Source organism: Artibeus jamaicensis, unplaced genomic scaffold, assembly GCF_021234435.1.
Source record: "Artibeus jamaicensis isolate MK-2021 breed Jamaican fruit bat unplaced genomic scaffold, CSHL_Jam_final contig_233, whole genome shotgun sequence".
NCBI classification, from domain to species: Eukaryota; Metazoa; Chordata; class Mammalia; order Chiroptera; family Phyllostomidae; genus Artibeus; species Artibeus jamaicensis.
Genome location: NW_026521486.1, coordinates 47,852,427 through 47,876,177, shown reverse-complemented (window position 1 = coordinate 47,876,177; position 23,751 = coordinate 47,852,427). Strand labels below are relative to the sequence as shown.

At 40.7% G+C, this 23,751-nt stretch overlaps 1 protein-coding gene and 1 non-coding gene across 2 annotated transcripts; both read right to left on the bottom strand.

Annotated features, from left to right (window-relative positions):
• Window positions 1-476: 476 nt before the first annotated feature.
• Window positions 477-4,455, bottom strand: LOC119041497 (olfactory receptor 8S1-like). Its single transcript, XM_037134808.2, has 2 exons — window positions 4,384-4,455; window positions 477-1,424 (listed from the first exon to the last, which is right to left on the bottom strand). The coding sequence occupies exon 2, from the start codon at window positions 1,407-1,409 to the stop codon at window positions 477-479; it is 933 nt and encodes a 310-aa protein (XP_036990703.2). The 5' UTR covers window positions 1,410-1,424; window positions 4,384-4,455.
• Window positions 4,456-22,194: 17,739 nt separating this feature from the next.
• LOC119043567 (U6 spliceosomal RNA) lies at window positions 22,195-22,301 on the bottom strand. The gene has a single exon (XR_005081450.2). It is a non-coding gene; the product is annotated as a U6 spliceosomal RNA (small nuclear RNA).
• Between the last annotated feature and the right edge of the window lie 1,450 nt (window positions 22,302-23,751).

Sequence of the window (23,751 nt, the reverse complement as noted above, 5' to 3'; positions counted from 1 at the left end):
GCTGCATCTGCCTTCCCCCTAAGACCCCAGTCAGTCAGAGCTCACTCCTCCATGATTCTCAAGCCTACGTCTTTCTACCTTCAGAGACCTTGGTTTTTCACTTTGAAGGAAGGCTTTAATTCTAAGTGCATACCCATAGGAATACAGGTGAGTGTTTGGGACATGAACAGTTTTCTCAGTGCTAGGGATTTTGTTAACATTTTGAAACATACAAAAGGAATACTATATCTTTATGTCTGCAACCAAATTATTTGGATTGAAATAGTTCTGCGATTTATATTTTTCTGCCACTGGGAAAGATGGAATACAAACCAAAGCAAGCAAGTGATTTGCTGCATTTTTGTGTGTATTTCCAAGGAAGGAGGCTTTACAAGATAGCTTGTTATGTCTGACATTATGAGGGAACAACATTTTTCCTTTGTGTCTATTATTCAGGTATCTTGCTATAATTATGCTGTTTCTCAATCGTCCTCTACCTAAAAACGATGTAACCTTTTTTGCAACATGTTTTTCAGACCTGCTTTTACCTCTTTGTTCTTTAAGCTATAGACAAGGGGATTCACTAGGGGAGTGACCACACTGTACTGCATTGAGAAAACCAACTCCCATGGGGAACCTGAGGTGGGCATAAGATAGCGAAGGATGCCTGAACCATAAAGTAAGGTCACTGCAGTGAGGTGGGAGGAGCAGGTGGAGAAGGCCTTGCTTCTGCCTGAGGTGGAGCTGATGCTCAGGATGGTGGAGACAATGCGGGCATAAGAGTAGGAAACCAGGAGGAAGGTCCCGAAGGCATGCAGGGAGACACAGCAGAGCAGGACAGCAAAGTTGTTGGAGCTATTGGAACAGGAGAGGGGGAACAGAGAAGGTATCTCACAAAGGAAGTTGGAGATGACTCGAGTCTCACAGAAGTCTAAATTCCAAGCTAGGAGGGTGTTGATGAGAGCATCCAGAAAGGCCAGGCTCCAGGAGCCCCACACCAGCCCCACACACAGCTCATCACTCATCATCTGACCATAGCGGAGAGGGTGGCAGATGGCAGCATAGCGGTCATAGGCCATCACTGCAAGGAGGCAGATCTCTGCTCCCCCAGAGTCAAACACAAAGAAGGCCTGGGTCAGACAGTCCTCTATGGAGATGGTTTTCTTCTCAGACAGCAGGTTCTCTAACATCTTGGGCACCGTGACTGAAGAGTAACAGAGATCCAGGAAGGAGAGGTGACTCAAGAAGAAGTACATGGGGGTGTGAAGGTGGGAGCTGGCCCTGATCACCAGGATCATCAGTAAGTTCCCTGACAGAGTCAGGAGGTAAATTACCAGGAAAAGCACGAAGAGTAGGGCCTGGCTGGGACGGTCAGCAGGCAGCCCGAGGAGGAGGAACTCAGTCATGGTGCTGTGGTTCCTCAAGGCCATTGAAGGACGATAACCCTTTGGAAGAAAACAGAAAGAAAGAAGCATTCACTGCCTCTCCTAGCAACCCAGAGTTTCCACCCATTCTATGCGTGCACACTTTTCCCTTCAACCTCTCAGTATTGCTATAGTTGTCTAATGGCTCTCATGGTGTCCCTTGAAGTGTGGCTTTTCCTCCATGGATATCCTGGTACACAAGTCTGAACTCACTGTGCCCTTTCCACTTGTTGCTCTTTTAGAAACAGCTCTAGAGAAATTTACGTATTTTTTTTCAGATTTGACCCTTGAATAATTTTCTACCTCCTTAAACTGAGCCTTTAATTTTGTTCTGTAACATTCTGGTCAAGAGCTAGCTTTCTGCAGAATACGTTCTAATCCTTCTTATTCTTCTTATTTTCAGTCTTTCACTTCCAAGTCAAAACTCTGGAATTGTTTCTTACTACTAAATTATGTACTATGTGTGCTATTTTTCTCATTATTATTTTTCATACATTTGAAACATTTAATCTTAAAATCAACTTTGAAACTGTGTGTATGTGTTGGGAGTTGATATAGGAAGGAAATTGCTAAACTAATTTTTTAAATAAAAAATATCATTAAAAGATACAAAAGGTAAAACAAAACTGAATTGTTCATTAAAAAAACAACCATTAAGAGAGAATAGGCAAGCTAGAGGTGGGAAAAATATCAAAAATAGTACATATATATGTAACATATACCTATAAATCAAGAATAAATATGCCAATTACCCTACATTTTACAATAATCAAAAAGTCCAATATCCAATACAAAATGTGGGCCCAAGATGAGCAAAGACTCTCAGAAAGGAAAACACCTGAATGAGCAGAAGGCTTATAAAAAGTTGCCCGACGTGGTCGTCGGGGAAACGCAGAGAAGACCGCAGTGAGGAGCCGCTCAGCACTTACCAGGACGCTGACATTGCCAAATGCTGGCAGAGTGAGGAGCACCTGGAACTTTTCTTGTAGAATGTAAGGTGATGTAATCACTTTGGAAAGTTGGGTGGTTTTGCACAAAGCTAGACATATACCTGTTCTGTGACTCAGCAATTTTGCTGTTCAAATAAATGAATATAATGACAAAAAGACTTGTACAAAAATATTCACAGCACCATTTTTACCCTAACTGACCCAAACTAGGCGGGAAAGAAACTCCAAATGAGCATCGAGGACAGTAGATTAAAATGGTTAAAAAAATGTGGTGGTTTATTTACAGAAAGGAATTCTGTTTAGCGAGAAATAGGTAAACTAGTGATACATGCAACAATGTGGATAAATACTAATAAAAATTTAATGCATATATTTAAATGCAAAAATTTTACATGTAAACATTTTTGAAAAATTAAACATTTGAAAAATCTATACATGACTGTAACTATTATATCGATGAAGATACAGATACTTTTTTTTCTTTTTTAAAGACTTTATCTGTTTATTTTTGGAGAGATGGGAAGGGAGGGAGAAAGAGAGGGAGAGAAACACTGATGTGTGAGAGGTACATCGACTAGCTGCCTCTCGCCCACAACTGGGCACCCGGCCCACAACCCAGGCATGTGCCCTGATGGGAATCAAACTGGCAACTTTCAGGTTTACAGGATGATGCTCAGTACACTGAGCCATACCAGCAAGGACACAGAGTACTTTCATCGTGCCAGAAAGATCTCTTTGTGTTCCTTTTCAGTCATTTCCCCCATCAGATCAAACCACTACTCTGATTTTTTTTATACATTTGTTTTTCTGGAAATCCATAAACATGGCGTCATACATTTCTTTAGCGCCATTTATGTTCTAGGTATTGTTGTTTAACACAACAAAAACAAGAGGGCTGCATTATCTTAATTTTTCAGTGAGGAAACTGAAGCAAACAATGTTGCCGGTACCAATAGGGTGAATGAGTAGAGAGGTGCCTCACATCCGTACATAACTACAATATCTGTGATTTTTCAAAATCACTTTGGCTACCTGACTCCCATTTTCTTAAGCATATCTGCTTCTCTTCACTGTGTGTCCATTTCAACAATGCCTGCTCTGAGTTTGTGTGTGTGTGTGTATGTGTATGCCTTCATTTGATATCTGTTTTGTTTTGGCTTTTAGTAATAGGTGTTTTTCTTTTCTTTTTCAGTGAAACAACATGTTCCTTGAAGAATTATAGGAATTAAGCTCTGTATTGTTTTGAATACTAAATACACATTGCACTATGAGGTACGTGATGCGTCCTTAATCAAAATTTGTTAAATGTAGAAAGAATGGGAAGGCTATGCTGGGCCTCTCCTTGAGAAATTTCCCCAGCTTGCATTCCAGCTTCAAAAGCAAAGTAACCAAGAAGGAGACTGGAAAAAAAAACGCAGAGGAATGTGGAGCCCATCTTCTAGTTGAAAGGATTGCAAGAAGGCTTACCTGATAATTAACAGTGCCTACGAACCCTGATCCACAGGGAGCATATCATATATACTAGCTCATTTTTGTCCATATCAGGAAGGTTGCTAAAAACCACAACATTCAATCCTCTATTCACACTTTCATCCTTATGTCCTCTAATTATCCATCTGGTTTTCCATTATCCACCTCAGCATTCAGTCATCTATTCATCTCTCCATCCACCTATTCACCTATACCTACCTCCTTCCTTCTTTCCTTTATTCCTTCCCTCATTCATTCATTCATTCATTCATTCAATAATTGACAAATATTTATAGAATACACAGTGTAGGGTGTTGTGCTTAAAATAGATGGACAGGCTGGCATAATCCTCTCACGAACTACTGTGTGAATGCACTTATTTGACTCAGATTTCAAATAAAATGCTCCCAATATCCAAAGCTAAATTCCCTTTTTAGCCTTCTTTATATCAAGCTTGAAATCTGACCCATCATCATACACTCTGCCCCTTCAAGAACCTGCTTGCCTGGAGTGGTAACTTGTTACAATAATCCCACTTGCTTACCAACACTATGAATTACCTGTGAATCCTTTGGCTTTCACCTGGCATGAAGTGGTCTGGTGTTGGTATTGTGCATAGGACTCAAGTTCTGTTTCTGCTGGGGCAGCCCATGAATTAGTCCTTGGTCTTCCTGGCTTTCCTTACTCATGCTATGCAGCATTTAGGCATCTTCCCATATTTCAGGTCCTTCTCAGATATCAGATCCAAGTTATCTCTCAGTCGTGTCCAGTGGGTAATGTGTGGTCTAGGGTGATGGCCCAAGTTAATTAAGACCCTGTGGTAAAGAAGAAAATCAAATGGAAAAGTCCATTTTCATGTTTTTCTCATCTATGTGCTTATAGAGTCTTGTTGAAATAAACATTCTGTTTTCTTCATTAGCATATCAAATCCATTCAATCCAATAGAAAAATTTCTAAGCATTTTCAATTTGCTGCCTATCTTTGAGCTGATAATGGCTTTGATTCTACCACATATACATACAGTGTATATCCGGCCACACCACCCATCAGCAAATTAGGTAGAAGCCCATGTTGCGGGGTTCCAGATTTTCTTACCCTAGCCCTCAACACAGATCCTTTGGCAACTAAATAGCCGTTTTGTCAGGCTTATTTTAATGGCATAGTGAAAGATAAACACAAATTCTAAATTCTGCTTACTAGCCTTTAAAGAGGGAGCAGTGGACTCTGCTGGCAGGGATTCTTCATGACTGTTCTTGAAATTCAGGAAAGTGGGGAGAGGGACGGCTTCTTTGTTTACAGAGACAAGAGTGGTGGGTCCAGAATTGGAACCCAACACTTCCCTATTAATATGATGTTTGTTTTGCCAGTTTGCCTGGGTTGGTTTTGCTTGAGCTCTTCTCAGGTGGCCACTGATTGATTATCTTGTGTTCATTTTTTTCAGATTCTATCTTAAAGAGAAGTGGAGCAGAAGGTTGATTTTTTCTGAGACACTTTAAAAAAACATTTAATTCATTTTAAGAAAAAAATCAGATGATTTATGGCTGGAATTTCACTATTGTGAATTCACATTAAAAATAATTTGTGTCTCCCTGGCTGGTGTAGCTCAGTGGATTGAGCATGGGCCTGTGAAGCAAAGGGTTGCTGGTTTGATTCCCAGTCAGGGCACATGTCTGGGTTGCAGGCCAGGTCCCCAGAAGGGGGCACATGAGAGGCAACCACACACTGATGTTTCTCTCCCACTCTTTCTCCTTCCCTTCCCCTTTCTCTAAAAAATAAATAAATGCAATACTTAAAAAATAATTTGTGTCTCATTTTAAAATTTGATCAGGTCTGGGAGACATAACACATTATTCTATTTATAAATTAATAAATCTTATATGTCCAATGATGTTACCCTATTATTTCCAAAAATACAGGCAGCTGAGGACTATTCTGTGTGTAACATTTTACCTGCTCACTATAATTGCACAGGACATGTTTAATTTGAAGACATTCTGGAAGATGAGTAATGGGGTAGGAGGAATGACAGGTCTGGTGTTGGAAGGCAGCACTCCTTTGCCCGTTACGTTGGAGGGGAGGGGGCTCCTGCGATGGGGAGACACAGTCAGTGTGCGTGAAAGTTACACTTCACATACCGTAGCACTTCCCCTCGAAACTCTTCTGTCTTTTCCTTTTTCCCCTTTCACCGCCTATATTATTGGCAGCTAGAATTGATAGGGAGGTTAAATAAGAACAAAAAATTGGACTCTCTGTAGCAGATGTGATTAGACTTTTGGAAGAGGAGGGGATTCTAGGCCCCCAGGAGCTCCCGGTCTACTCTGATGTGTTTCCCCATGGGTGGGAACCTGCTTGGTTCAGCTTCTCTTAAACCTGAAATTTACAATTAATGCAATTTGTAGCAACGATGCAAGAACTCAATAAAACCAATTTTTAACAATATTTTGGAAGCATAGAGAGATATGATTGAATGGCTAGTAAGAATAAGTGATGACAAAATCCTTGGAGAAAAAAACCCTTACAGCCCTGATACATCTGGTGCTCAGAATCCAGAGCTGAGCTCCAGCACAAGGGAAGAAAGAATGGTGAGAAGGCCCCCGTGAGGAGTGTCCTCAACATAACCTGTAAGTCTCCGGGTGTGGTGGCGGTGGCCTGGATGAAGACCATTACAGAAATCCTGAAACACGCTGCCCAGCTCCTGACACTTCTGGCACAAAAGACATTTTTTTGCTCTGGTCTTTCCATACAGTAAGGAGTCATCCATAGTCAAGTGCTCTTTTTGTGCACAGAACCAATACTTCCAGAACTCATTTACTGAACCAGCAGACAATTTTCATTTTCCTTAGTTGGAAGTCTCAATGATGGCAGGAAAATAGACTGTCTCTAATGAAGGAGCCTTGAATAACTTACATGGCTAGTTATGTCTTTTTAACTAACTAAGCACAGAGGAAAAACACTCACATTCTTACAAGAGGTATTGTTGAAACTTCTCATATGATCCAGATGCAATCACTTGGGCCTCTGAACTTTTAGTTGCCTGTGTGGATCTAAATACCGGGCTGAAATATCAGTGAAGCAGGCAGTTTCCACATATAATCCAACAGGAAGACAATCAGTAAATTGGCCAACTGAATTTGGTGGCTCGGGAGACAGATGAGTCCATTTTTCAAATTCCCTGAAGTGACCACCAAATGCCAAACTCTAATTAACTAGAAGAGTTGGAATGAACCATCAGGCACTTTCCTCCGGAAAAGTGTTCCAAACTGTTGGAGCAAAGCAAGGGCCTTGACACTTAGGCGGATGTTTAGGGACTTAGAAAGGTGGCAGGCTGGGTAGCAGTTTCCTGCGGGCCTGTAAGGAGCTGGATGCTTCATTTAGGAAATCACAGGGAAGCTATACAGGGCCCTGCAGTTCACTTCCAAATTATTTTCCTCCGTGCACATGAGTTGGGGAATATTAACACCAGTGTTACAAATTATGATGATCAAAGGAGCCAGTGAGCAGAGAAGATATTTTTATGTGACCAAGTAGTTTGGCCCATGCCAGACTGATAAAGCTGTAATGACTGGACCCACTTGTGCGGTGGCAGTCTTGGGCCCATGTAGTTGCACTGTTAACATCCCCACCACCAGAGGCATAGGATTCTTACTGTTTCACACTCTCAACAACACTTAGGAGTGTCAGTCTTTTGAATTTCTAACAACATGTGAGTACATACATGGTTTTCGCTCTGTTCCTCCTCTTTGTTTCTGTCTGATCCCAAGTGGCAAAGCCTTACAAATTCCCCTAGTTATCTCTCTGAAGTGAGACCCAAGTAGGACTCCCAGGAAGGGTGCCACACCCTGGGTGAGCTAGATGTCCACCGTGGGCCTTCTTTTTCCCACTGGAGAAACTGTAGTCCTGGGAGCACCCTATTGGTGTGGTGCTGTGTTGGCCTGGCAGACGGGTGTTGTGGTCAAAGGGTAGTAGTTCCTCTTACCTTTCTTTGTGGCCCTTTTCAGTCTCTGGGGTCCCAGGTGGTGGTCAGCCTCATCCCTGGGTTCTGGGATTTTCACGATGCTGTCTTGTCTGTGGACAGTTGCTAGTGGGTCTTCCTGTGAGTGGCACTGAAGTCAAAGCAACCTATGTTACCATTGTGACGACATCAGTCCTTCTTTCATTTTTATTATTTCTAATTGTTTGCTTACTTTGGATTTAATTTGCTCTTCTTTTCCTTGTTTCTTAAGAGTGAAGCTTAGATGTTCTTTGTATTCTAGTACAAACATTTAATGTTATAGATTTCTCTGTGTGCACCACTTTAGCTTCTGTTCATTTTTTATATGCTACATTTCAACTTCCTTCAATTGAAAACATTTTCTAATTTTTCTTTGTAGTTTCTTCTGTCATCTATTTTTTATTTAGAAGAGGGTGATTCAATCTGCAAATATTGGGGGATTTTTCTGGATATCTTTCTGTTGTTGACTTTCACTTTGTTTCTAGAGTAAACTATAATTTCTATATGTGGTCAGAAAACATACTTTATGTGACTTCAGTTCTTTTATATTTGGTGAATTTGTTTTTCCCTCTGAATAAAACATCTTGGTGAGTGCTCCACGTGTGCTTGAAAAGAGTGTGCATCATGCTGTTTTGGGTGTACTGGTCTCTAAATGTCAACCAGATCAATTTATTTTATAGTGTTCTTCAGATCCTTTCCACAGTTATAACCTGTAGTCAAGTTATGAATTGTTTTCCTACTTTTACTATGGATTATTGAGAGAAGAGTGTTGTAATCTCCAGCTACAGTCAAATGACTGAACTGTTCTATTCTAGCAGTCTCAGGGTCCCAGAAAGTATTTATGTCTATTTTATGAAATATATTGATCACAGGTTGCATTTACATGTACTATTGCATTCAATTCTCTCAGAAACTATGAGGAGCATAATAATTATTCAAATTTTCCAGATAAGCAAGCATCAGCCCCCAAATGTCAAGCTAACTTGCACAAAATTACAATGTTATTAAATAATAGCTAAATTTCAAATCAAGGCAGCCTAATCCAGATCGCAAGAGTTAACCACTACAAAACATGACTTTATAAGAAATGTCTTTGTGAGTATGGTGTGTTTTGGGAATTGTATTCTAACTTGGAAGATAAGAAATGCTTCCCTGAGAGCGTGAGATATGAGATAGAAGGATCTTTTATCTTTTATACTCCCTGCGCTAGCACCAGAATCAGCCATTTTTCCAAGAATCCCTGGTTCCTTTTACTGGACAATGGTATTAGAACCCAAAATCTGGGTGGTAGATGTGACTGCTCATTTTTTTTAAAGAATTTTATTTGTTTATTTTTAGACAGAGGGGAAGGGAGGAAGAAAGAGAGGGAGAGAAACATCAATGTGTGGTTGCCTCTCATGTGGTCCCCACTGGGGATCTGGCCCACAACCAAGGCATGTGCCCTGACTGGCAATAGAACTGGCGACCCTTTAGTTCACAGGCTGGTGCTCAATCCACTGAGCTACAGCAGCCAGGGCTCACCGTTGCTTCTCAATGTGTTGTTGCTTCAGGCTCTCTCAATTGATAGCAAGAAAATACATGTACATACTAACTGTGTATACACATATCTACACATAATCTACATATAGATTATGTGTAGATATGTGTAGCTGTATTAAGCTGTACATGCATTTATATTGATGTTTCCAACTCTAGCCTGTTATCACATAGATCATTCTAGCCTTCTCCTCTTGCTTATCTGCAAAATCAACAATCTCCTATCACCTGATAGTAGATATAATAAATATCTCCTATTTATTTATTTATTTAAAGTATATATGAATAGCAGTATCTGAATTGTTAACCCATTCTCCCTCTGGGAATCAAGGTTATCAACTAGAGTACAGTGCTAATCTACAATTGCTTTTGGTAAGACACCTCTTACCAAAAGTTTAACCCAAAGTGACTCCACCACGTCTGGAAACCTCTTTAAAGAGCAGTTTGCGTGGGAATTTGTGTCAATAACTCGTTTCCTTTTAATTACTCTAAGTACTCTTTTTTTTTTAATTTATTTATTTTTTTGAATTGATTATGCTGTTACAGTTGTTCTATTCCCCCCTTCATTCCCCTCCACCCTGCCCCCCCAACCCCACCATTACCCCCTTTAGTTTATGTCCATGTGTCTCAAGTCCTTTAGGTTCTATATTTCCCATACTATTCTTGCCCCCCCCCATCTATTTTCTATCTACTGTCTATGCTACTTGTTTTCTGTACCTTCTCCCCCCATCTCCTCCTCCCACTCCCCTGTTGCTAACCCTCCTTGAGATCTTCATTTCTATGTTTCCACTCCTGATCTAGCTGTCCTTTTAGTTTGCTTTCGTTTTAGGTGTGGTTGTTAATAACTGTGAGTTTGTTGTCCTTTCACTGTTCATGTTTCTTTATCTTCTTTTTCTTAGATAAGTCCCTTTAACATTTCATATAATAAGGGCTTGGTGATGATGAACTCCTTGAATTTGGTCTTATCTGAGAAGCACCTTATCTGTCCTTCCGTTCTAAATGAAAGTTTTGCTGGATAGAGCAATCTTGGTTGTAGGTCTTTAGATTTCATGACTTGGAATATTTCTTTCCAGCCCCTTCTTGCCTGTAAGGTCTCTTTTGAGAAATCTCCTGACAGCCTGATGGGGACTCCTTTGTAGGTGATTGTCCCCTTAGCTCTTGCTGCTTCCAGGATTCTCTCCTTCGTTTTAATTTTGGCTAATGTAATTATGATATGCCTTGCTGTGTTTCTTCTTGAGTCCAACTTTTTTGGTACTCTCTGGGCTTCTTGGATTTCTTGGAAGTCTATTTCCTTTGCCAGATTGGGGAAATTTTCTTTTATTATTTGTTCAAATAGTTTTTCCACTGGTGGTTGTGTCTTTCCCCCTTCTGGTACCCCTATAATTCGGATATTGGAGCGTTTAAAGATGTCCTGGAGGTTCCTAAGACTCTCCTCATTTCTTTGAATTCTTGCTCCTTGACTCTTTTCTGTTTGGCCATTATTTGGTTTCTTCTGGTCCACTCCATTGATTTGAGTCCCAGTTTCCTTTTCATCTCTATGGGTTTCCTGTGGAATTCCATTCATTTCCCTTAATTTAGCCTTCATATGTTTCTCTAATTTGTGGCTATAATCCACCAGATCTGTGAGGAAGCTGATGACCAGTGTTTTAAACTGTGCATCTGAGAGTTTTGCTATTTCTTCGTCACTTAGATTTATCTCTGGGGCTTTGAGTTCTCCCTGCGACATTTTTGGTCTGTTCTGGCCCTTTAAGTGGGAGAAGCGGCGCCTTGGAGTCCCAGGTCGCTGGGTTGTGACGCTGTATGTGGGGGCGTGGTCAGAGCGGGGAAATGGCGGCGCCCTCTATCGCCTTGGCTGCCGTCTATCGCCGCAGCGGCCGGTCCAACCGCTCACTCCCTCACTCGCGCGCAATTAGGCAACCACAGTCAACACGCTGCACCGCCTCCCCACTGTCTCCTCTGCAGTCGCTCACCCGGTGGGTTGCTCGGTCGCTCACTAGGTCCAATCCTGGGTTTGGAACCCGTGCGACTGGATTCCGCGCCCGGGTCCGACCGAGCCCTCCTTTGTAACTCCTCACGAGACGCCGGTTTCGCCCCTTACCGGTTGGGCTGAAGAATTTGTTAGCGGGCTTCCGAAAAGTTCAGTTTTCCGTGTTCTGGTTGTGTTTTCTGGTGCTAATATTTAGTTGTCCCTAAACTTGGTTGCGTGAGGAGGCAGGACCCATCCACCTAAACCTCCATCTTGGCGGAAGTCCCTCGATTTTCTTTCTAAGTACTCTTAATAAGGCACTTCTCTTTACTCATTATTACTTTATCATGACATACATAGATTTTCCCAACATTTCTGTAAACTCAATCAGGAGTTCCCCAGATGCATTTATTTTATAATAAAAAAGCACAGATGACTTGAACTAACTTCATCAAGAAGTCTCAGACTAAAGTCTGAGACTTTTGTTTTTAATGTTACAGATTCCACTAATTTCCAAAGTTATTTAATTTTCTTTTTTAAATGACATATTGTTGATTATGTTATTACAGTTGCCCTGAGTTTTGACCTGTCCTTTCATCTGGGCCATGTTTCTTTGTCTCCTCACTGGGCAGCCTCCCTGAGTTTGTTTCTATGTATTAGGTAGACCTGCTACCAGACTCCCTGTCTTGGTAGCATGGACTAATGTAGTAGGTGTCCTGCAGGGTCCAGTGGCACAGCCTCCCCTATCACCCAAGCTCGGTACTGGAGGTGCACCCTTCATGTGGGCTGAGTACTCCCTCCTCTTGTAGTTGAGCCTTGGTTGCTATTGGCAGATCAATGGGAGGAATTTATCCAGGCCAGTCAGTTGCAAGGATTGGCTGTGAACACTTAGCACCAATCTCCGCCCTCCGTGGAGGATCAGCTATGCAGGGTGATGGTGCTTCAATGGGTGTACTTGGCTCTGGGATTTCCCGGACAGTGCAGGACATGGTCAGTCCCACCTTTGTTTTGCCTGGGGCCACCCTTCTGAGCTGTAAAGCAGTCTGAGATGGCTGCTACTTGTGCTGGGCTTGGAGCTTCCCAGGTGGAGCCAAGCCATGAGTCTAATCTGGCTGCCGCTAGGGCTCACTGAAGACAGCTGCTGTTTGTTAGTATTTAGGAGCCCAGACCAGTCATTCTTATGGAAAAGCAGCTTGGGTGGGCCTGTAAACTGGGTGGGGCAGAGCCCCTGTGGGTATCCAGAGTGGGGCAAACATTGTTCGCCTGGTTGATGGAGTCTCAGATATGGCACCAGTTTGCCAGCTCTGTGGGGGGAGGATTCAGCAAAGGGACAATGGCCTCAGCTCACCCCAATGCCAGACACTGGTGCCTTTCAAGCTGCTATGCCAGTGTTGGAGCTCAGAGGGAGCAAGTATGAGCTGGTGAGTCTGTGTGTGTGCTCCCCGAGAGGAACTGGTTGGGCTCCAACAGCCTTCTCTACTGACTCCATCCACACTGGTTTTGGCAGCCAGAAGTTTTGGGGACTTATCTTCTTGGCACTGGAATCCTGGGCTGAGGGGCCTGGTGTGGGGCTGGGACTATCTGCTCCTGAGATGTCCCTCCTGGATTTTTATCCACACGGGTGTGGGGCCAGCCTTGTTCTGCATCCTTGCCCCTTCTACCAGCCTGGATGGATATGGTTTCTTCTATTCCATAGTTGCTAGACTTCCATTTGACTCAATTTCTGACATTCCTGAGTGATGGTTGTTTTATAGTCTAGTTGTAATTTTGATGTGGTTGTGTGAAGAGGTGAGCCATGTCTGCCTACGTCACCATCTTGACCAGAAGTCCAAAGTTATTTAGATAATCACTTTTCCCACTAACCACTGCATTGAGATTGTTTTACACATTTGTAACACAGTTAGATTGCCTTATCACATTCTGCATTCCAACCTGGGCTTCCCCTAGTCTCCTAATAATATGTTTTTAATCTGTGTTTATTAAGGTTCACTCTTTTTTGATGTAAAGTTCAGTGAGCATTGATAGGTGCATAGCACCTTGTATCTACAATTATAATAGTATACAAGATAGTTTCATTGCCCTAAAAATCTTGTTTCACCTACTTATCCCTCCTCCCTTTCCCCCGAACTGGCAGCTAATAATATTTTACTCTCTATATCGGTCTGCCTTTTTCAGAAGATCATCTAAGTAGAATACTATAGTTTGTAGCTTTTTTTATATGGGCTTCTTTTACTTACCATATGTGTTTAAAAATTTATCACTGTTTTTTCATGGCTGAATAATTCATTTCTTTCTTTCACAGAAGAACATTCCATGTGTGAATGTACCTCAGTTTATTTATCCATCCACCTACTGAAGAATGTGGTTGCTTCCAATTTTGGACAGGTAACATTTCAGTCAATTCTAATTACCCATGGTACTTATGCTCTATGAGAGAATTTGCTCCTAGGGAAAATATAAGATCAGGTCCCTATGAACCTCTGGTCACAACATTTTCATCAATATGTAACCGTGTTTTATGTGTGTTTATGTTTAAAGACCTCTCTCTCTCATATATGTATATATATAATCTATTTTCGCCCACCTCTGTGTGTGTGTTTTTTTAAACAAAAAATTGCATAGTCCTGCAATAATTTAAAACCAGGGACTTTGGAGACCATTTGCATTATATAGGTTCAATTGCCAATGTCCTGTACAGAAGCCAGTGTCACCAGTGCTCTTCCACATAACTCCTTTCCTGTGTAACGCTTAATAGGCATTTAAAAGTCCTTTTATAGCCTCCTCATCTTAAGAACCTGTATCACCTGAAAATTTAACTTTTTTGATGTGATATTGCTTTTTGAAACATGTGAGCCAGCCAGCACTAGCTAAGAGGGTTTAGCATTTTTCTCACCCTGGGCAACATGAGCATATATTTCTTTGGTCTTCAGCCTCACAACCATGTACTTTACTATAATTTTTAAAAAAATATTTTTAGACCAGGTTTAGGTTTAAAGCAAAACTGAGTGGGAAGTGCAGGCCCACGTGCGCCTGCTTCCACACACGCATAGCTTCCCCTACTGTCAACACCTCACACCACAGGGATCTTTTACTCTCAGTAGTTTTGCCTTTTCTGGAATGTCCTATTCTTGGAGTCACATAGTCATACAGTATACAGCCTTTTTAGACTAGCTTCTTTCACTTAGTAATATGCATTTAGGTTTCCTCCAGGTCTCTTCATGAGTTGATACCACATTAGTGCTGAATAATATTTCATTGTATGGAAGTAGCAGTTTATTTTTTCATTAACTTAATGAAAGGTATATTGTTTCCAAGTTTGGGGAATTCCAAAAGAAGCTGCTGTAAACATCTGTGTGCACATTTTTGTGTGGATATGTTTTCAACTCCTTTGGAGAAATACCAAGAAGCATGATTGCTGGATTGTATGATGAGTATGTTTTGTTAAAAAAAAAACAAAACACCAAATTGTCTTCTGAAGTGGCCATACCATTTTGCACTCTCACCAGTAGTGAATAAGAGCTCCAATGAATGAGACCTCCACATCCTCACGCGCAGTTGGTGTTTTGTCCGTGCTTTGGATTTTGGTCATTTTCATAGGTGTGTACTGGTACCTCATTTGTTTGCAGTTCCCTAGTGACATCGATGTGAAGTGTCTTTACACGGTTATTTGCTGTATATCTTCTTTAGTGAGGGATTTGTTCTTTTGCCCATTTTTAAACTGTGTTGTTCACTTTTTTATAGTTGAGTTTTAAGAGTTCTTTGTATATTTTTGGTTTATCTTATGTGTCTTATGTGTCTTTTCTCCCAGTTTGTGACTTGTCTTCTCATTCACTTGACTTTGAGAGGTAAAATATTGAAGGTAAGTTCTTCAATACTTTTCTTGGGGAAGGGAGAGGCAGTGTTGCCTGTTTTTCTGGATGAATTTTGCTATATATTTGTCAACTTATATGAAATGTCTTCCTGGAATTTTATATTATATTTAACTTTTTTTGGAACTGGAAAACCACTGAAAACATTTTTAATACTGTTGCACCAGCATGAAAATATCAGTAGAAGGCACCCTGAGTAGTTTCTGTTTTCAATAAACCCCAAAATTATGGGGTCTCTATCATGTGGAAAAAATCTTCATTAGTTTTGTAAAGTCTTAATTTAAAAAATAAACATTTGTATTTTTAACAAATGCCAAGTCAACATCTAATGAGGTGATGATTGTTAAAAATTTATTTTGTTGCTACAATGCATTTTGTTTATTATTTTACTGGTGTTGTGATGAATTTTTACTCCTGGGATTAAATTCTATGTTGCATCATTTTTAATATGTTCATTTAGAAAGGAGTTAAAATTACCTTCCCTGTCATGTAATATGTACATTTATATGTGTAAGACTCATCATCTTTGACAAATAACCCTAAATAGTCCTTTCTTGTAGGAAATATTTTTGGACTAGGTGGCTTTTCCAGTCTGGGGGATAGCCATGTTGGTTTTGTAGACTGGGAGACTATCCAGATCACAGGGTATTAGAAATAAAAGGCGCCTTCAGCATTTTCCACTTATGCCCCCTCCTTTAAAGGGGAGAAAAGCAGGGCCCATAAAGCAGAATAACTTGCTTCAAGTCAATATGGGTTTGTGACCTTATAAATCGTGGGGGAGGAACAAACTTCCTTCTACCCTGTAGTTTTTTCTGGCTGGCCTAATAATCAGATAGACATGAGACAAATTAGCAAGAGAAAATAACCAAATTAAATCCATATATATGTATGGGAAACTCACATACATGAGAGTGTCAGAGACCCCACATGCAGAAGAGGTTCATAGAGAACATAGGTATGTAAGACATCCTGAGCTAGGGATGAGGTAAAAGTGCCTGGGGGGCTTCAAAAGTTCAAAAGGTCATTGCAGGGTGATGGGAAGAGCAGACTTTTAGTAAACAGAAGTTTGGCCTTCCCTATAAGCAGGTCAGAAGGAGTTATCTCTGATAATGGTATGGGCAAGGCCTCTAATTCACACTCTTCTAGGTAGTTAAGGGGAGCCAGGCCGAAGTTTCTCCTGAGACTGTAGCCAAAATTGCCTTTAACTCAAAATGATCTGCCAATGACAGAGGAACGTCTTAGGGTGACTCGTTCTGGACCCCCACTTAATCCAGATCTTCTCTTAGTTTCCAGTGCTGTGCACTGAACCAAATGCAATACCATAGTGGGATGGCATTCCACCACCAGTAAGAGCCAATAAGGTAAATGTCTTTCACAACACATTTTATTTGATCAGTTGTCTGCTTGCTGGCTTCTTTGCTTGGCAATTGTGATGTGCTTGTGACTCACTCCATTTCCAAGTTCCCAGTTGCAGCCACAGGCTCTGGCTTTTCTGCCCATGAGTATCACTCCCTCTTCTGGGTCAGTGATGATGTCTGCGTAATAACTTCTCTTTTTTGGTCACTCTTGAAGCTGTGCCCTAGAGGTCACAGTCACATGGGTGGGAATAAAAGAAATTTAGTTTACTAAGCAGGTGACACTGAAAGGATAAGCTGTTCTCATGGTGATGCTTCTACCCTCCTGTCCCTATCCCAAGATATCCACAACAAACTGAGGGAGGAAGTCCCCTGATTGTATACCATCTTCTATTTTTTTTCTATGTAGCATTCACTCTGTGGTATCCTGCACTTGCTATTTATGTTGTACTGAAGAGGAAGGAAGCTTTCTGCCTTAATTTCTGGACCAAAACAGTTTTGATTATGAGATTTTGTGAATATAGGTGTTCTTTCCAAAAGATGTAAACTTATTGCAGACATATTGAAATATTTTGTGTATTTTGCTGATCTATGGGTAAAATAAGATAAAATATTTGAAAAGGGGCTATTCAAGAAAATATACACTCACTACACTTAGACATGTGCAAATGAGCCAGTTTTCTCCATCACCCATCACTCAGATTCTGTCTTAAGAAGAATTCTCAGTAAGCCCTATGTAGGATAGACTGTAGTCTGTGCCACAGGTGGGCATATGAGTGTCTTCCTCTCCATATGGGATTGGGTGTCAGATGAAAGGAGGGGTGAGGGGAGTCGAAAAGGTTGAATACGTGGCTTGTGACTTGAGCAGTGCCTTTGAGGGCAGCACATTCAAGTATTTTATTAATGAAAATTTTGGCAATGGAGTTTATTACAGACACACTATGATTGAATTGTGATTCTGAATTAAACCCCAAAGGTAATGTACGTTTCCAGAGCACTTCCCAGAAAGGAATAATGGGCTTCACATTTCTTAGTGTGCTTTTAGAATTTCTACCTTGTCATCTTTCTATCCCATAATTGCCTCTCTCTGATTCCTGAACACTTCTCCCTATAGAGAACTATCCACACCTGACTCACTCTCATTTGGCTTTTTGTCTTGATCACAGAGACCAAAAGATCCTGGCTTGCTCCTTGTGTCTTCTACCTTCTTACTCCTTGTGTTGACCCTACCTGCTTGGTGGGGTGCTGCTCTGCCATGTTGAAGCCAAAACCCATGGAGCCGGGGATCCTGACTACAGTAGAATGCGTGGGGTGGAGCTCAGGGGTCAGATCATCTGGTGAAACACCTGACAGAAGCCAGGGAGGCCTTCTTCCTTAATTGTATGGTCAGGGTCCAGAGTAGCAAGCCGATTAGTCAGAGTGCTGGCTTCTCAGGCTGTGGAACTGGGCCTGTGAATGCTGCTCTCCAGTGCCTGACAGTGAATCTCCCAAATTTTGAGTTGTCCAGGAATCCGGAGACTTGATGCTTCTGTACCAAATAAGAGGAGGTTGTGGATGTATGAGGAAGAAAGATCCCATCCCTGGGCTCTGTTCCCTTGCCTCCACTGTCCTTAGGGATCTTATCGCTTTGCATCAGGAATGGGCATCACTGGTTCTGGGAGATGCAATTTCCTGATGATCACGTGGCCCAAAGGAAAGAGCCTTTGCTGGGTGTTAGGAGACGTAGTGTCATAACTTGTCAGAGCCTGTGTGTTCATTAGGAAAGTCAGGAAGACTCATGCTTGCCTCAGAGAAATATTAAAATTAAGTCAAACCATAAACCCAGTATGGTTTTGACCAATCAAAAGTGATCCTCACATGTAAAAGTTTACAATTACATTTGAAATTTATGTAAATATGATATCACCTGTCAGATATTCTTTTTCATACTGTCAGCATGGATCAATTTTAAAGTATAAAGATCTATCTTTTTAAGAGGAATGGATTTTATTTCACTAGGGCCAGCTCTCTAAGATAGGATCAAATTTGTTTCCAACAGGGATCTAGTGAGTTTGCCTTCTCCATTTCCTGGTTCAGGCAGGACCATATCTGAAACACATTAAACTGATTTTTTAAAAAGATGTTTTGGAAGTCCTCTGCAGAACATAGTGCTGCTTTCTTGACTACCAGACCTCTATTTCTTAATTGTCACTAATTAAGAAAAGTTATTTCTAATGTCTTAGTTAAATCTTTGGTGGTGCAATTTGATTTTTGTTTTTTTTAGTCCTTTTCTTATGATAAAGAAATTGATATCTCCCAATGTTAGGGCCCTGGATTGTCAAACTTTTATTTCCTTCTTCTAAGTCCATTTACTTCTCAGTCTCTAATTTTAAAAAAATATATTTTATTGATTATGCTATTACAATTGTCCCATTTCCCCCTTCATTCCCCTCCACCCTACACACCCTCTCCCACCTACATTCCCCACCTTAGTTCATGTCCATGTGTCTTAAGTTCTTTAGCTTTTACATTTCCCACACTATTCTTGCCCTCCCCCTGTCTATTTTCTATCTACCATCTATACTACTTATTCTTTGTACCTTTCCCCCCTTCTCCTCCTCCCACTCTCCTGTTGCTAATCTTCTATGTGATCTCCATTTCTGTGGTTCTGTTCCTGTTCTAGTTGTTTGCTTAGTTTTTTTGTTTTTGTTTTAGGTGTGGTTGTTAATAATTGTGAGTTTGCTGTCATTTTACTACTGTTTTTTATCTTCTTTTTCTTAGATAAGTCCCTTTAACATTTCATAAACTAAGGGCTTGGTGATGATGAACTCCTTTAACTTGACCTTATCTGAGAAGCACTTTATCTGCCCTTCCATTCTTTTTTTTTTTCCATTTTATTTAGTTTTCTTATAAAACAGTGAAAGATAATGAGTAATAGAAGATGAAAGCACAAATGTACACACACATGTCTGAAGGAATATACTTTATCTTCTCACACTAAATATGAAGTAAATGATGCAAAACACAAAATACATTTCGTGCAGTATTTCTCCCAGACACTAAATTTAGAAATAAATCCAAGCTATGACTAAGACTATGAATTTAGCTAGATTTTAATGCTATAATAAGAAACTTACAGTCTGGGAAAATTTCCAGTACAAACAAACAACTGTAAGTCTTTCTTTCTTTCTTTCTTCCTCCCTCCCTCCCTCCCTCCCTCCTTCCCTTCCTTCCTTCCTTCTTTCCTTTCTGTCTTTCTGGTTTTTTTTTTCATTTTTTAGGTTTCTTTTTTTAATTTTTAATTTTTTTAGTTATTTTTCAAGTACAGTTTTTTGTCTCTTTCTCCATCCCAGCCTCCCCCGCCCCGTGCTCCCCACCTCCCTCCCATTTCCACCCCCCTTAGTTCTCGTCCCTGTGTCCTTCCTATTTGTTCCTCCAAATCCCTCCCCCCTTTTCCCCTTAACTTCCCTTCCCTCTCCCCTCTGGTCACTGTCCCCTTGTTCTCTATTTCAGTGTCTTTGTTTTTTTTTTCTGCTTGCTTGTTTGTTTTGTTGTTTAGCTTCCTATTAAGGGTGAGATCAATGGTATTTGTCTTTCAACACATGGCCTATTTCACCCAGCATAATGCTTTCCAGTTCCATCCATGCTGTTGCAAAGGGTAGTAGCTCCTTCTTTCTCTCTGCTGCATAGAATTCCATTGCGTAAATGTACCACAATTTTTTGATCCATTCATTTACTGATGGGCATCTAGGTTGCTTCCAACTCTTGGCTATTGTAAATTGTGCTGCTATGAACATTGTGGTGCATAGGTTCTTTGATATTGATGTTTTAGGATTCTTAGGATATAATCCCAGCAGTGGAATTGTTGGGTCAAAAGGCAGGTCGATTTTTATTTTTCTGAGAAAATTCCATATTGTTTTCCATAATGGTTGTACCAGTCTGCAATCCCACCAACTGTGAACTAAGGACCCCTTTTCCCTACAACCTCTCCAACATTTGTTGTTTGTTGCTTTGTTTATGATAGCCATCCTGACTGGTGTAAAGTGGTATCTCATTGTGGTTTTAATTTGCATCTCTCTGATAGCTAACGATACTGAGCATCTCTTCATGTGTATCTGGATCTTCTGTATGTCCTCCTTGGAGAAGTGTCTGTTCAAGCCCTTTTCCCATTTTTTAATTGGGTTAGTTGTCTTCTTATAGTGGAGTCATGTAAGTTCTTTGTATATTTTGGAGATTAAACCTTTGTCTGAAGTATCATTGGCAAATATGTTTTCCCATATAGTTGGTTGTCTTTTTAATTTAATACTGTTTTCTTTAGCCATGCAGAAGCTTTTTATTTTGATGAGATCCCATTTTTTAATTCTTTCCTTTATATTCCTTGCTCTAGGGGACATGTCAGTAAAAATGTTGCTGTGTGAAATATCTGAGATTTTCTTGCCAATGTTCTCCTCTAGGACTTTAATGGTGTCATGGCTTATATTTAAGTCTTTTATCCATCTTGGATTTATTTTGGTATATGGTGTAAGTTGGTGCTCAAGTTTCATTTTTTTGCATGTAGCTGTCCAGTTCTCCCAGCACCATTTGTTGAAGAGGCTATCTCTACTCCATTTTATGTTACTGCCCCCTTTGTCAAATATTAATTGACTGTAGAGAGTTGGGTTGATTTCTGGGCTCTCTGTTCTGTTCCATTGGTCTATGTGCCTGTTTTTATGCCAGTACCAGGCTGTTTTGATTACAGTGGCCTTGTAATACAGTTTGATATCAGGTATTGTGATCCCTCCTACTTTGTTCTTCTTTCTCAAAAGTGTAGCTGCTATTCGGGGTTGTTTATGGTTCCATATAAATTTTTGAAGTGTTTGTTCTATGTCTGTGAAATATGCCACTGGTACTTTAATAGGGATTGCATTGAATCTGTATATTGCTTTGGGTAGTATGGACATTTTGATGATGTTAATTCTTCCAATCCATGTGAACAAGGTATATGTTTCCATTTGTTTGTGTCTTCCTTGATTTATTTCTTCAGGGCTGTGTAGTTTTCTACATACAGGTTTTTTACCTCCTTAGTTAGGTTTATTCCAAGATATTTTATTTTTCTTTCTGCTATATCAAATGGGATTTTTTCCTTGATTTCTGCTTCTGCTGATTCATTGTTGGTATACAAAAATGCCTTTGATTTCTGGATATTGACTTTGTAACCAGCTGTTTTGCCAAATTCATTAATTAGTTTGAGCAGCTTTTGGGTAGAATCTATAGGATTTTCCATGTACACTATCATGTCATCTGCAAACAGTGACAGTTTTGCTTCCTCCTTTCCTATTTGGATGCCTTTTATTTCCTTTTCTTGCCTGATCACTGTGGCTAAAACTTCCAATACTATATTGAATAGAAGTGTTGAAAGTGGACATCCTTGTCTTGTTCCTGATCTTAGTGGAAAAGCTTTTAGTTTTTTCCCATTGAGTATGATATTGGCTGTTGGTCTCTCATATATAGCCTTTATTATATTGAGGAATGCTCCCTCTATTCCCACTTTGCTGAGTGTTTTTTTTATCATAAATGGGTGTTGTACCTTATCAAAAGCTTTTTCTGCGTCTATTGATATGATCATGTGGTTTTTGTCTTTGCTTTTGTTTATGTGATGTATTACATTTACTGATTTGCAAATATTGAACCATCCTAAAAATATGGAACGCTTCATGAATTTGCGTGTCATCCTTACGCAGGGGCCATGCTAATCTTCTCTGTATCGTTCCAATTTTAGTATATGTGCTGCCGAAGTGAGCACTGCCCTTCCATTCTAAATGAAAGCTTTGCTGGATAGAGCAATCTTGAATGTAGGTCCTTGCCTTTCATGACTTGGAATACTTCTTTCCAGCCCCTCCTTTCAGGTAAGGTCTCTTTGGAGAAATCAGCTGACAGGCTGATGAGAACTCCTTTGTAGGTGACTGTCTCCTTATCTCTTGCTGCTTCTAGGATTCTCTCCTTCATTTTAATCTTGGGTGATATAATTATGATGTGCCTTGGTGTGTTTCTCCTTGGGTCCAACTTCTTTGGGACTCTCTGAGCTTCCTGGACTTTCTGGAAGTCTATTTCTTTTGCGAGATTGGGGAAGTTCACCTTTATTATTTGTTTAAATAACTTTTCCACTTGTTGCTCTTCCTCTTCCCCTTCTAGTAACCCTATAATTTAGATGTTGGAACGTTTAAAGATATCCTGGAGGTTCCTAAGCCTCTCCTCATTTTTTCCCCTCATTTTTTGAGTTATTTCTTTATTCTTTTCTATTTGGTTGTTTCTTTCTTCCGTCTGGTCCACTCCATTGATTTGAGTCCCAGTTTTCTTCCAATCATTATTGGTTCCCTATGCATTTTCTTTCATTTCACTTAGCCTAGCCTTCATTTTTTCATCTAATTTGTGACCAAATTTATCCAATTCTGTGAGCATCCTGATCACCAGTGCTTTGAACTGTGCATCTGATGGGTTGGCTATCTCTTCCTCACTTAGTTGTGTTTGCTGTGGAGCTTTGATCTGTTTTTTTTGTTCAGGCCTTTTTTTTTTGGTCTTGTCACACCTGTTACACATGAGGAGAGGAGCCTTAGGTATTCACCAGGGTGGGTCAACCTAGTGTCTGGGTTGTGACGCTGAATGTGGGTACAGGGTCTGAGAGGGAAAAATGGCACTTGCTCCGCTCTCTGTCAGATTTCAGTTTCTTCCACGCTTCTTCCAAGCAAACTGGGTCTTTCTGATGCTGATTCCAGGTGGGTGGTTTTGTGTACATTCTAGGACTCTGGATCTCTCTAACGAACTCTCCTGTGAAGCTGGAAATCTCTCCCTGTGCCTCAACCCCCACAGGTGTTTTCAATCGGTGGTTTTTTGTTTTTTAAAGATTTTATTTTTAGACAGAGGGCAAAGGAGAGAGGGTGAGGGGAGAGATACATCAATGTGTGGTTGCCTCTCAAATGCTCCCCATTGGGGACCTGGCCCACAACCCAGGCATGTGCCCTGACTGGGAGTCAAACTAGCAACCCTTTTGTTTGTAGGCCCATGCTCAATCCACTGAGCCACACCAGCCAGGGCTCAAACAGTGTTTTGAGCCTTTATTTTCAGGTGCTAGAACCCTGGGTTGTGTGGTCTGTCTCACTCCCCAATTTCACTTGGTTTATCTGTGCTCAAATGTGGGACTGCCTGGTTAGCCACCTTCTGCGCAGTGCCTCACTTCACAGTCGCTGCCTCGCTGG

Excerpts from the sequence above, each read along its gene's own strand:
- LOC119041497 (XM_037134808.2), bottom strand. The coding sequence starts at position 1,409 with ATGGCCTTGAGGAACCACAGCACCATGACTGAGTTCCTCCTCCTCGGG.